The following is a 14,639-nucleotide window of genomic DNA, read 5'->3' as shown; positions in this document are numbered from 1 at the left end:
CTATCCAAAAATAAAATTATATTAAAAATAAATATTTACAATTTTTTCCTTTAAATTGGGAATCATTATAACTTCCATGCTACTCAAGCCTTCTGTTCTGTATATTCCAAACCAATTTAAATACCATTTAACATCCTAAAATCCTTACTAAAAATGCTAGGGTTTTTTAAAAGCTAATTTTATTAATACACATGTACCTGCCTTTATACTAATTTACTTGCAAAACTAACTGACTGGAATGCGCTTACACTGTTGAAATATGACTTTTGTATAATGAAGCAAAGGTCATAATACAGCAGCTGTTAAGACCAGAGCCAATATAACCTAAAATAAAATATTCTGACACTCGATGAAAGAAGCCATAGCATAGATGTTAACTTTGCTCCATGTTCCAAAAATAAAACACTTCAGTTTGCTGCAGTTGCAAAAAAGTGACAAACTAATTTTTCTCTAGTCTTTTAAATCCCCTATTTTTTGCTAGAAACGTGTTGAGGACAAAACTGGGTAATAAGTAATGCACAAATATACCACCAGTGATGCAGCCAGAGAGCATACAAACCAATAAGAATCTCCGAAGCTGCACACAGACCAGCTGACAGGGATCAAAACCAGCCAACTACTATATAGTATTAAACTAAATTAGCTACCTCACTAGAACTTGTGTGCAAAAACACTCTAATTAAATAGAGACTATTTACTATATGTCAAGCAAAGTATTTCAAGCAAAATTATTCCGTATGTGAAAAGCTGTATGTGCGAAGTGTCACCACCCAGCTAACGCATTAAAGCATTTCTAGTGTAAAAATTTAACTGGTTTTGCCCAGTAGCTGATACAAGATGCAAGTAAGGTCAAAACCATAATTCCCACAGTGCCAGCCTTAGAATTTCAAACAAATGCTCTCAAAATACACTTCAGATGACCCAGAATCTAAGGAGAAACAAAAGTAATCATTAAACATCAGATCCCCAAATTAGTGAACCAAACTGCTATGAAGTTAACAAGTGGATCGGAGAAAACTGCCTCCTGTAAGTGCAGTTCTTACACAAATTGTTATGGAATTCTCTTGTCATGGTGAATAAAACAAAATTTCAAAAGATACCTTTAGGAACCATAACTTTCATTTACTATGTTAGCTACAGAGTATCATTTCATTAATTGCCACCTATTTCTTAATGTATTGTCCCCAATTCACCACCACAGCAATACAATTTCTCTAAGTCAGAAGTGCCATACAGGTAAGTACATCCAACTTTAGATGCACTTATCTATATGAAGACAATCCAGATCTTCTTACCAAGATATGATAGGAAGATATGCATTAAGTGCTCAATAAAGTTCCATCTTTGCTAGCCAAACAATATTAAGCAGAACGATTCTAAAAAAAAAAAAAAAAAAAAAAAAAAAAAAAAAAAAAATCAACCTTCACTTTCTTAGCCAACCTTCAATTCAACTTAAAGCAATTCTAAAAAATAAAAGTAAAAGGGGATACGAACATCAAAGCCATTCTGAGAAGGGCAAAGATTAAAAGATAAGATTTATTTTGGTAACTGCCAGACCAAACTAAGCTTTCTGGAACATGAATTTTAAAATTCCCCTTGTTGCTCAGCCTAAAATCTACAAAGAACATGAATCTTTAGAGAAAACAATTATTCCTGGAAATAATAAGCTGTCAACGCTGAGCAAATGCTTTATTCTAAACTAATATTAAACAGCAATTTTAGATGGTACCCTTAAAAACAATATAAAAATATTTTAAAATTAGGATTATGTGATATTACGTATCACCCTTGAAATAAAAGATTCCCAGGCACTTCAAAACACATCATTCATACCAGTACACTTCACGCATCCATTGGAAATATCCTTACAGTTTTAAGCTGTTACTCCAAAAACAGGTTACATAATTATGATGGACTTGGAGGGGTTACACAAATATATTTTACAGCTCTTGCACAAGTGTCACACCTTAGTTCCACAAAGACTGGTTTATCTGTATGAATATGGAGGACCAGAGTCCAAAGTTTTCTCTCTTCCACAGGGGAAGCTTGCAAACTAAGGATAGACCCAAAACCAAAAAAAACAGACTTTTTTTACAGTACCTGTTATAAAAGCAAATGCAAGCAGCCAATGAATTAGCGGAGTTAAACTACAGCTCAGGTCACCTTCTGAACTAGTTACAGTGTTTGCTGTATCTATACTGCAAGGAAGATACGCCAAGTATCCTATGCCATTGAAAAGGAGTATTTTTAAAAACTTTTTTTTAAGAAACAGAATAAAAAAAATAAATGCCTCCCATGTTCAAATAACACCATCCTGAAAACTAGCAAAGGGACAATGGCACAGTCGACACAACAAGCAAGTGATTCAACATCATGTGCTTCATGAATACGCTCTTTCCCCTCCACCTCCCCAACTTCTATGCTTGCTTCTGCAGCCTCCAAGTTATGCCTGCCAACCCCTTTGGTCAGCCCACCACCCCAGGAATTTTATCCACAAAAAAGTACAAACAAACCAACCCTGACAGCTCAGGGGTCTGAATCACATCACCAACGAGATGTAACTCCTCATAAACAAATCAGAGCAAGAAACAGGAAAGATCCTCCAAAGTGGGAGGAAAATAGTCTCTAGTGGCAGCAGCAATATGTTAAATCAACTGTCCACTCAAGCCCCACTGTCAGAAGAGTCATACATCACACCAAGCTACACACTCAACAGCTGCTTGTATGAGCTTTACATGATAAAAGCCATCATGTGTGAAGCTATTTTTCACCCAAAATACAACAACTGGTCTGAAAATGTTTTGGTGGTTTGTTGTTTTTTTTCTGCAGAAAAAAATATTTTATAGCAAAGTACCACATAGTTTATTGACCTGGGATCACAAGAAAGGAAACAGCTTGCTTCATGAATACTGAAAAGAAATGTGCTGGAACGTTTGCTATGATTTTTAAGAGCTGTATGTCAAAAAAGCATACATATTCTGTTGATTATTTTTCATGCAGATGTTAGCTTATCTTTAGCAAGGATTGATGAAAAGGAAATTCCAAATGGCATTAATACTTTACAGTAACTCGGAATGTAATACCTAAAAAAAACCAAACCCAAATAACAAAACAACCCTTTGAGTAAATTAATTGTAAATCCAGAATCCAGAAACAAAAGAAATGCCACAGCCAACCCAGTATCACGGAATTTAATCCTTGCCTGTGTTTTGTCATCAACACTTAATGTTAAGTGTTAAAGCCTGGTTAGTCAATTAGTCACGTTCATATACAATTTAAAAGTAAAACGCAAATGGTTTAAAAATAACCTTTAAAATATTATACATTAATGTTTACATGCTACAGACCTACCAGTTATGTAGAGGCAAAAGAAACAACAGCTAGCTGTTGGGCTTGCTTCCATAGCAAACTAGACAAAAATCCTTCTACACCCCCTCATTGAGACAAACATAGAAAATACAATGAACAAACAAAAACCTGAATATATCTGAAACATAAGCAAATTATACAGACGAACTGAACTCGAACACTCTCCTACCTGAAATGAAAAAACTTTAAAGGTCAAGTCCATTTTTTTATTGAAGTGAATGACGTGTTGTCAAACTGTTCAAATTAAGCCACAAATGAATACCTAAAAAAGGAGTATTTCTGCCTGTGCACCTCCGCACACATAGACATGTACATGCCTGAACAAAAACTTTAACTTAGTTCCTGCTGTCAAAATTACCTCTTCAAAGCTTGGACAATACACAGCTCCAGGGTGCACTGCAATCTACTAAAGAACTAGTAAAAAATTAACCATAGTATTAAACCAGATCACCAGCTGCAGTTAAGTTTCCTTTAAAAGTTTCTAGATTATTTTTCTGAGCAAATATAGACGTACACAAAATGTCACAGTAACAGTAGGTCTGAAAATACTTATCCTACACAGACATGCCATGTAAATGCTATAGATATAACTATGTATTAAAATTAACTATGGAAATAGTTGTAGTAGTAACTTTTATTACTGCTAAGATATATGTGGCTCAGTACAAGTATCATGGGTAATCTTCTGTTACCTTTTCAGGAAAAAAAATACTTCTCAGAAAATACACATCAGGCAGACTCATTCCTGAAAATTAAAATGGAATGTTTATGCTTTTACTTTTATTTAATGGCCTTCATTGGCTTCAAATAATAGAACTGGAGAAAACTTGTAGTATTACTAAAAATAGTTCCAAGTACTGACTTCCTAATTAGTTTTAAATAAACTTTACTTATCCATAAAAGAATCATTTAATCTTCTATGAACTAAACTATTTCATGCTCTGTAGACTACTTACTGACTTGTCCTAGGAGTAAGACAATTCATATTGATTAATGAACTTAGAAGTTCAGACCTGAAAACTGCATTTGGTGAAAGCCTTCAATACTTATGTTAAGGAAGCAGAATTCCTATATTCATTACTAAAGACAGGAAACAAAATAAAAATGTGCATCAGTATTATTTTCATTTACACAAAAACACACCTAAATAGTGAGATTCCCAAACTGCAGCACAGAGCAGCTAGGAGCTGACTCTGCATTCCCGTAAAGACAGGATTAAGAATTCATTTCCAATGTGTCTGTAGCTGAATCTGCACAGGCAGCGACACCCTTTAGCAGGGCAGCCTGCAGGAGAGACCTCTCTCAGTCCATAATGCAAGAGCAAGCTGGCAGGCAAGGGGAGGCAGAGAACAACAGACTTGAAAAGCAGGGTCTCCTTTGATCTGATGGGGTTAAACATAAGGCATGATTCAGAAAATAAGGAAAATAGAAGTGGATTCCAGCCCGGACAATAAGGACATGCAGTTAAATGGGAGGATACATCCTGGCTTCAGGAGCAACAGGACCTAGCCATTAACATGGAAGACATGGTGCTGCAGGACATTTCTCCTGCATACACATGCATACAGAGCTGCACCAAGGTCAGAGCTACTGCTGACACCAGCGGTATCCAAACCCACAGCTTAAAATCAGTGTACACTTTCCAAACACAACGGCCTAAAATGTTCTGAAGCAAAACACAGAGTGATTCAAGCTACTGAAAAATAATAATAAAAACCTACAAAAACCCAAACCCAAACAACAAAATGTGTTTGAAATGATAAACACGCTAAAAACACTTATCATTTTAGATAAACATTCACATTGAACTCTCAGTACCACATGTAGTCAGTCACTCACTTTATCTGCAACAAAATATTTTAAAATTACTCCATGCTACACAGATAGGGAAAAGCATTAATCTTTTTTTCCCCATAGGAACGAATCCGTATTCTACCCAGGTATTTTTAAAGTACCCTAACCTGAAGGCTTGTTTCGAAAGAGAGCTACTGCAGTTAAAAGTTAATTGAGAATTTTAGAGCAATTTAAGCAGTGAAAAGGTTGTATAAGTTACGCTAGTTTAAATGTATTTCTATGAACCTTAAATGGACTCTGAACAAGTAAGAGCTATGCTAACCTATGGCACACTAACCTATAGGATGAAAAACCCTGCACACTGGCTCAAGGGAGGATTTAAGGTTTGGGGATTTTGGGGTGGGTTTTTTTTTGGAGGGGTGTTGGTTGCGTGTTTTGTTTTTTATAGAAAAGACCTAACACTAAATGTATTTCTGGTGCAAAACATCTGTTTCTGTTGCTGCAAATATCACTTGTGTACCTACTAAATGTATTGGATAAGCATTCCTAATGGAGATTCTTGCCAGAATATAATAAAGCTGGAGTGACCAGCCACAGTTGGAAAAGAATGAGTGAAAGCAATGAATAACCACAGCTAATTGAAATCTATTTCTAAAGCATGTATTACCAAATCAAACAGCATTTCAGTAATTCCATGTTACTTGGACAGTGAACAGACATTCTTTCAGTCTACAATTCAAGAATACAGGAAGTTGAGCTACAAAACATTTAATACGGAACTAATTTTACACCCATTTGATGCAAAGTGTTTATCCAGTCTACCTCTTACTCTACCACCAAATTAATTCAAAAAAGAATCAGCAAGTTAGTTTTGCATCATTGGCTGCTATGGCCTGAGAGTCATTTGCCAGCACTACTCTTAACTTCATGCCAGATAAGGTGTCATCTGGCATCCTACAAAGGGCATAAAGCTAATAAAAACTTTGCATCTCATGCTCCAGCTAATTCAGCAGAAATGCAACCCTGTCAAGTATGCAGTACTAGGGTGTCGAGCACCATGCAGATCTAGTATACATCACGATGGATCTGCATCAGCCTGGGAACAGCTATGCCAGTCAAAAGTATTACTGCTCCAGCTGTTTGCTTCTTCCTCTCTGCCAAAAGTTACTGACCTCACAGCCCTGCCAGCAGCACAAGTTGTGGGCACATTCCCTAATCCACTTCAGGCAAAAAATTAACCCTGTCAGTTTAGACACCTTAAGTAAGTGGCAAGAGCTAACCCAGATACATTCAACTGAGTGGATTAGAGGGCACCTACAAACCATTTTACCAGTAGAGAAAAGGAAGGAGTAATCTACAGCTAATGGGCAGTAATGAGCAGCTGCAGCAGGCAGTCCCACTGTCTGTGCAGCCACACATCTGCATCAAGAGACACAGAAGCATGTGTCACACCAGCTGGTTCCCATGGGCAGCTCTAACAACAGCAGCTCTGGTTGTAGCTCTAACAACAATATATATATACACACACACACAGAGCTATATACATATATATATAAAAAACTGATCAAACTGGTAGCTATTTCTGTCTCTTGTTGAGCCAAAAGTGAAAATTATGTTTAACCTCAGACCTATGATTTTAAATAAAACAACTTAATTGCACAACATAAGAAAAACACTGGCACATTTAAAATCAGGTTTCTGCTGGAAAGCCTTGTTAGTAGTCTTACTGTAGAAGAAATAACCACGCTATCAAATGGTCTAATATTTAAATGGCGTACCAGAGTGGCACATTTTCATGGGATGTACCGCACTTCCTAGTGCAATGCTTTTTGGCAAGCACAGGACAGACAAATTAAGCAAGCTTTCCTCTGCTGCTTGAAGACACAAACAAAACTAGGAAATAATGCTTTGAAAAAGCCCTAAGTATTTTTCAGTATCTCCAAAGTATGGGGGGAAGAGTAAAGAAAATACAGGATTAATAATTCACTTAGTTAGCATAAAAGCCACTCAGACAAAAATACATTCAAATCAAGTGCTGTGATTACAGAAATGAAATCTCATCCTGATACAAAAGAATGACGAGAAGCACTAAGAGGAAGGCTGTTTACCTGCCTAACTCAACTTATGACACGGCCTGGCACAGAGAAGACATTTCCAATTATAGTTATCAGAGTTGCAAAAAACTTCAAAGCAAACGTTTGCAACGGGAAAAAAGGAAAGTTCATGTTTCTGATGTAACGTGAAAAGTGTACATTCAGTCTCAGAAAGTAAAACTGAAACTGAGAAAAAATACATTAATGCAGTTTATATTGTGAGAACAGGTAAGAATCTAAGAAGGCTCGAAAGAAATGTTCAGTCAAGAGGCAGTCATACCAACTTCTGTATGTGTAAAGACATGCTATGAACACTTCCTGTTTCAAGCATTTAAATCAATGAGGAATAAAAACAACTGCCATGAAGCTACAAATAATGATGTTAATTAATTTAGGAAAATATTCCTTTTTAAAATAAACATATATACAAAGCCATGAACTGCCCCCCCTTCTCCCTCCCCCCAGAAAAAACGTATTGAGGTGGAAGATCCAATCATTCTGAGGGACATTTTTAAAGAGAGGCCAGTAACAGCTGAAGGCTGAGAAACAGCACTGTTGTTTTCTGCAGAGAAATTATATTTTTTTATATATATATATATATATAAAAGAAAATAATTGCCACATAGCCTTAACATCCTACACGAGGGAGGACTGGAATATTTGTAGCTTACACGTGTATAATGAAGACCTGCACCTTTTTTCTTGGACAGGGGACATGACAAAAGACACTGAACAGGAGGAATTTTCTAGAATAATTATCCATTCCTATCATGAGGCAGTTATTTGTGCTGTAACAGCAGCCTTAACCATCAACGTGTAATGATCTCTAAATATAAAGGTAAAATAAAGCAGAACCACTAAAGAAATTACATAACGTTGTGAGTTAAAGCCTTTACCAGGCTGCCCCATCCAATCTCTCATTTTGAAAAACACAGGAGGACTCAAGCAAATCCAGGCCTTATGCAGCATTTCTTTCCGTAATTGCTTTCAGGACTTTGTCCAAAAGTCAGACCATCGTTCATTAACGTACGATCAAAGCTTCAATTTTCATTATCTTTCCCATAAGCAAGTTCTGCAGTAATAAAGCGTGTCTCAGAGCTGCAACTCCTCGCACAGTGAGAACGCGTCCCTGGGAGATTTCACAGGAATCGGGAACATCGTTCTGCCCGGCATGACAGCCTCGTCTCTCCGGCGGGGGGGACGGCGCCGGTTCCTGAGCTCCACGCAGGTGTGCCATGCCCTACGCCAGGCAACCTGCCCACGGTCCCGCCTGCTCCGAAACCGGAGCCACGAAGTACACTGCAGAGACAAAGCCTTCCCTACGCACCTCCAGAGCAGGCGCCGCGACCCTCCCCCCACTCCTGCCCCACCTTCCCCCCGCCCCGCAGCCGAGGGCTTTGCCCCGGGCCGCGTCCTGCCCGCGGCGGGGCGGAGGGGAGCGGGGGCTGGTGGGTGAGGACGACGCAGCCGCTCCCGGTCGCAGCCCTCCGGGGGCTCACGCCGGCCGCCGGGTAGCGGGCAGCAACTCGCGCTGCCGCGCGGGGCGGGGCAGTGTGCCGCGCCGCCGCGGTGCCTGCTGGGAGTTGTAGTTCCCCGCCCCGCCGCCCGCAGCCCTCCCGCGCGGGGCAGCCGCAGGAAAGACTCTACCTCCCACAATGCGCCGCGGCCCCCATTCCCCTTCACAGCCCGCTTCTCCTGCACCGGCCCGGCGGAATCCGCTAAATTAACCACCACCCACCTCCCCCCGCACGCACCCCGCTCCCACCCGGAGGGGCCGCCAGGCACCTCCGCAGCCCGCGCCCACCCTCCCCTCGGCAGCCTGGCTCCCTCGCAGCCAGCCACGAGGGCCGGCCGCGGCCTCACCCGCTCGCCAGCCGGGTCGGGGAAACTGCGTCACACTCTCCGAGCGCCCCCGGCCCCCGCCGGTGCTGCTGCCCCCGCCCGCCGCCGCACGGGCCGCCCTCGTCCAGCCCCGGCCTCTCCCGCCCCCCGCCCCGGAGCAGCCCGCTGAGGGCCGCGGGGCATCCGCTGTCCCCAGGGGGCCGCCGCTCACAGGTGCGCGCACCGCCTCGCTCCCCGCCAGCTCCGCACCCGCAGGCCTGACGCCCTCCGCCGCCACCGGGAGCCCCGGCGGCGCGTTCGGCCGAGCCTCCTCGGTGAGGGGCAGGAGAAACCGCCCCCACCCGGACGGCAGCGCCCGGCGGCGCAAAAAAAACAGGCCGGTGGCGCCGCCGGTGGGCGGGAGCGCGCGGCCCGGCCCCGCCGCTACTCACTGACAGCGGCGGCATCCGAGTGCATTTTCGTGCGGCGCACACACTGCCCTGCCCGGCCCGGCTCCCGCTGCCCTCTCCCAATCACAGCGCCCAAGCACGGACACCTCCCGCCCCGCCCACCGGCAGCACCCATTGGCTTGGGCTGCCCGGAGGGGCCGCACGTCCTGCTCCCCTACTGCGCGAGGCTCCTGCCACTCTCCCTCTGCCTGCCCCGCTCCGCCTTCTCCCCCGCTCCCCAGCTCCCATTGGGCTGCAGGCCGAGCCGGGCCCGCCCCGCTGCGCTCGCACTGGGCTTCACCGGTGCCAGTCGTCCCTGGCCTTGAAAGCGCGTGCAGAGAACACCACTTTGTGTCACCCGCGGCTCTGATTGGCTACCGAGGCCCGGGGCCGCGCCCACACCCCGAGACGATTGGCTAAGCGGGGTAGAAGGCGGGGCCGCCGCGGTCGCCCCACCCCACAGGGGTTGGCCGGACGGCGGGTCCGGGGAGCAGCACTTCGCTGCCCCGGGGCGGCGGGGAGGGTTCCCCCTGCTCCCTGCCGACCGCGACAGGGCGCGGGTAGCCGCGGCAGCCTCGGCCGTAGCGCCTCAGGGCCGCCGCCTTGCGCCCCCGCTGTCCGGGCAAGCCCAGGCCGCTGGGTGCCTGAGCCTCGGCTCTGCTCAGCTAAACGAGTGCTCGCGCACGTACCTATCATATGCCCCATCGGGGTGGCCGGTGCCCTGTCGTCACGGCTGGCACTGAAGGAGGAAGGTTGCTGGGCTGCAACATCCTCCTTTTGCTCTGCGAACGCAACTTCAGTGTAGCCAAATCGCCATCAAATTCGGAAAGATGTGTTTGTTTCTCCCGTCTTCCTCTACCTAAGGAGAAACATGGCAGCCTGCCGCGGCCGGCTGACCGCCCCGGCTGTCGGGTCAGCGTTACAGCAGCAGCAGGCTGGGTGGTGAGTGGGGAGAGACACGGGTTTTCAGCTGTGCCTCACAGGTAGATGCGACTGCCTCCCCACAGTAACTGCTCCTGCTCCCAGCCGTGGAGCCATCCTGCTTTCCCCGCTTTCGGTACAGGGGAAAAGAGGCCCCGTTCCGAGCTGGAGGACACCTTGCAGGTCATTGCTACTCAGCATGCGAGCTCAGCGTCTTGCACCCTGCAAGGAGACGGCTACAGCGCTGCCTGTGCACAACGGAGGATTGTTATGCCAGAAATTACCCATGAAAATCAGCTTCCTCTCTAAGAGGTTAAGTTAAAAGAAAGGACTCAGAATTGAAGAAGCACCAGATTTAAGGTGATTGTCCTTTTGGAGCAATGCATTAGAATGCAGTCCTGAATTAACAGATCACACACCTGTCTGAGCCTTTTTATGACCCTTGCCTGATTCAGTGAACCACTCAGAATGTGCAAGTGTAGCCGATTTATTTTGCAGAGCACCATCTTATGTTTTCGACTGCCTGATTTACAGAGAAGAAGATGGAGTCCATAAGAAAATGAATTCTGTCTTCAAAAGTCATGTAGTAAGACCATTTCAGAGCAATGAAAGACCCCGTTATTTCAAATTCTTGTTTACTAACTCCTTGAAAGTATTTCTGTCAAACTTCCTGCCTCTATGATATTTTCCTATTTGCACCATCTTTTCTTTACCTTAGCAACTGTATACTTTACACTACCACCTTTAAATATATATATCATAAAGCATTACAAAAGCTAGGTTTCACTTCTCACGTAGTTCTAACGTCCCACATGCCAGACATTCACATCTGTGCGTGTCATCCCAAGCTCTTATACCCAATAGGGGCACCACTGAGTTGCAATTCATCTGATCTGTTCTAATTCTGGATTGAGAGGAACAATTCCTTTAGGGGTGCCTGTTTGTTCACATTGACCATAAAAAGCACACAGACTGCTGGATCTGAATAACAATGTATTTTTAAAAAAATCTTCTTCCATGCCTTACATAGCTGTATACTCATACAGATCTAAAGAGAGGTGGCATCTGAAGTCAGAAAGGTTTGTACTTTTTTCCCCCCATTTATGTTAGTCTAAAATGAAAGATACTACCTTGGCTTTACAACCCTTTCCTTAGCCTATAGCTTCTGTAACTCCTGCTATCTGCAAGTGCAAAGCAAATAATACTGTAGGTTTGACAAACAGAAGTTCAAAATACTTTTCAATAGCTGAAAGCACAAGTATAATCCCTGACCCTTAAGAACTAGACCTGCAAGGAAGTCCATAAGGAAACACAAAAGAGACTTTGTTTTCTGCTTCTGCCTGCTAAACAAGGGAATGTATGTTTCAGCCAGAAAAGGCCTGCCCCATGAGAACAAGGCCCATTACAACATGCACCTTCATGCCAGCCTGAAGAAGATATAAATATCTCCTGTGTTACCACTAGTTGTAAACCATTATGCAAGTCTCCAGGCTGGCAGATGTTATGAAATCACGCCTGTATTTTCTTTCTGAAACTTGAGTTTACAGAACACAGAAATACTTTGTCTTACATAGAACAGATCAATCAGGTCGTGGTGGATCAAGCACTGTCTCAAGGACAGAGACAGCTTAAGCAGTTCCAGCATTAGCCTCTATTAAGAGGCTTCTTAATAGAGCCTTCCTAGCATCCTTTCTTTTGTGCCAGTGCAACCATTTGGACAGTGGGATTGCAAGGTAGATCAAAGAGGAAGACTGTCTCCAAGAACCCAAGCCAAAGCAAAAAACCTCAACACTTGTCATGGTTTTGTTCATTTGCTTCTTTTCCAGCCAGACGAAATATCCCGATCTGGCCCACTACACATGTGCAGATGCTCTCACCAACACACAGGTGACAAACCAAGAACTGGTGAGGGGCAGGAAATGCATCAGCCAGTTTACACACTGCTAGAGCAAACTTAAAACTGCAACCAAGGAGAAACCGTTATTGCCTTCCTTTTTATGGCTACATTGCTTTTTTTTAATTGATGGCTAAAATGACAACCACATAAAAAGCTACCATAGACTGAAAAATACTAACATGAGAAAGAGGAGCCATTTACTTACTTTTATCTTCTCCACTATCAGAAACATAGTGCAGAAGCACCTTGGAGAAAAAGGATCCCCCCTGTTTCCAAAGGGTATCAGACTCCAAATTGCTAAAGCCACTGCATCTCTCAAATACCTTCATTCATCTTGCTTTGCTTAGAAACGAGCTTGAAAGTTGATTTTAGGCACCAGAATCACAAGCCATTATGTGATAAGTCAGAGGGGGAAGAGAACTGTAGTGAAAATGAAAACATTACCAAAGCAGAATTTGCTGAACGCTAACAAAGCAGATAAAGTAACAACAAAGCACAGTACAGGGCATTGTAAGAAAAGAAACAAATTGTATACCAGAAGCCCAGCAATCGCAGTTATAAACCATTTGCAGATATGAAAAAGTGACTGATACCCAAGTCAATACAAACAACTCTCTGTAATGCTTCCGAAAAGATTTTTCACCCTCAAAGTTACAATGAAACACGTCAACTGCGCCCTATTCTTGCACAGTGTCAGCAGACCAGCACCGGGATAAAAGAGGATAAAGGAGGACCTCAGGTGGCAGAAAGCAGCAGCTGCAGAGTACGTAAACTTCCAAATCACTCCTCCTTAAGCAATTCAGCTCACTCTAACTGCCCTGTCCCATGGACTCATGCTTCTCCTTGAAGTAGAAACATTTGTTCTGTTACACTTGCCCCAGACATATGACTTTGACCTCAAAGGTCCTTCTGTAACATCCTGCAAACAAATGCAATTTTATGTACATGAGAAAGAACATGTTTCAGGGCTGTTGTTAGCTCATATTTAAATACTTCAACTGGATTTATAGGGGGTTTTCAGCTTCAGTTTGAAATTAAAAAAAAAAATAAAATCTGCTTAATTCATAATTGGGAAGCCATGTAAAGCCTGAACCTGGAGGTGGATCAAGACAACCAGCACCTCTGGGGGCACAAAACTGTCAGTAGAGGACATCTTTGGTGCTCTGTTTCAGTGAGAGCATGGGAGCTGGCCACCTGCACACTGAAGCTGCACCCAGCTTGTTTCAGTAACATGAGCTCCAGCCCGAACCCGAAGGGTGTGCCCAACTTTAGTAATAAGCTTGGAGCTCTTACACCCTGTGTAAAAATGGGAAATAACAATTTCGGGTCCTTCTTAGCTCGAGAGGTTCGAACTGCAGCTCCCAGGTTTTAGAGTGCTCTGTGACAACATCAGAGCCAGGGTTCCTGAAGCCAAGCTTACACTACACACAGAAATGCCTCAGACAAGGCCCCAGAGTAGGAACATATGTAAGAGGAGACTCAAGTCTCCACCCTCCTGCAGAATCCGGTACCATTAGTCTCACAAGTTCCTCTCTTACATGTTACCTAGAGTCCGTCTTTCTTGTTCTCAGATACACACTGGTGGGCTCCTGATGTACTGCTGTCTCTTCATGTATATTCCTAGAAACTTTAACTGACCTGCACAGAACGTCAGAGGGTGGAATTAGGAATACAACAGAATACATATTATTTAGAACTCAGATATTCATAATCTAGACTTTTTACCTGCCACAAAAGTTCAAACCTTTAGAAAATAATGTCTATTTTACACATTTTATCTTTTCATGCTATCTCTGAATGCACAAAGACATTCACAAACCTTTTATTTCATAACATACTATCTTACAAAAGCTGAGATGAAGAGAGTACGATTAGAAAAGAGCAAGATTAGTCACACACCCCTGCAGCAGGACCTGTTCTAGCACATTTCTTTCATAGTTTGAAACACAGTGATTGCGACTGGGAGATGCACTGCACGTTTTTCTAAACCAGTCAGGTACAGAGGATTAGATCAGTGTGCAGATTCAAGGACAAATGAAGTGCAGTTTTAGCTTCCCAATTCTAACCACGGTAGTAAAAGCAGTATACAAACAGTTCATGGTCACAGTTTTTCTTAGTAATTCTAATAAAATAATGCAAATGTCAACAGATACTTGCTACTCCGTACACTTGCATACATATTAGCTTGCCTGATACTAGGCATTACAAGGAACAAATCCACCAATACTAAATTACACGAGCTACTCAGAAGAGAATACTCAAATTTTAGATTTCATCAGTGTCTACATGAACATT

At 43.2% G+C, this 14,639-nt stretch overlaps 2 protein-coding genes across 14 annotated transcripts in view; both read right to left on the bottom strand.

Moving 5' to 3' along the window:
* Window positions 1–9,672, bottom strand: part of DCUN1D4 (defective in cullin neddylation 1 domain containing 4) — a 42,062-nt gene extending 32,390 nt beyond the window's left edge. The window contains exons 1-2 of one of the 13 annotated variants that reach the window (XM_030493453.1): window positions 4,513–5,079; window positions 3,539–3,631 (exon numbers count right to left, since the gene is read on the bottom strand). Coding sequence is in view for 6 of the 13 variants with exons in the window: in XM_030493443.1 (XP_030349303.1) it covers window positions 9,530–9,662 (133 nt within the window). In the remaining 7 variants the exon portion in view is untranslated. Of the gene's footprint in view, window positions 1–3,538; window positions 3,632–4,512; window positions 5,080–8,152; window positions 8,562–8,583; window positions 8,822–9,347; window positions 9,433–9,529 lie in introns of those variants that run through there. The other 12 variants (XM_030493449.1, XM_030493445.1, XM_030493443.1 and 9 more) reach the window with 12 other exon arrangements.
* A 1,755-nt stretch (window positions 9,673–11,427) lies between these two features.
* Window positions 11,428–14,639, bottom strand: part of CWH43 (cell wall biogenesis 43 C-terminal homolog) — a 29,964-nt gene continuing 26,752 nt past the window's right edge. The window contains exon 17 of the mRNA XM_030493454.1: window positions 11,428–13,982. The gene's annotated coding sequence lies outside the window, so the exon portion shown is untranslated. The remainder of the gene's footprint in view (window positions 13,983–14,639) is intronic.

The sequence above is a fragment of the Strigops habroptila genome, chromosome 7, assembly GCF_004027225.2.
Source record: "Strigops habroptila isolate Jane chromosome 7, bStrHab1.2.pri, whole genome shotgun sequence".
NCBI lineage: Eukaryota > Metazoa > Chordata > Aves > Psittaciformes > Psittacidae > Strigops > Strigops habroptila.
Note: the sequence above shows the minus strand (reverse complement) of the source record. Positions and strands in the feature narration are given on the sequence as shown.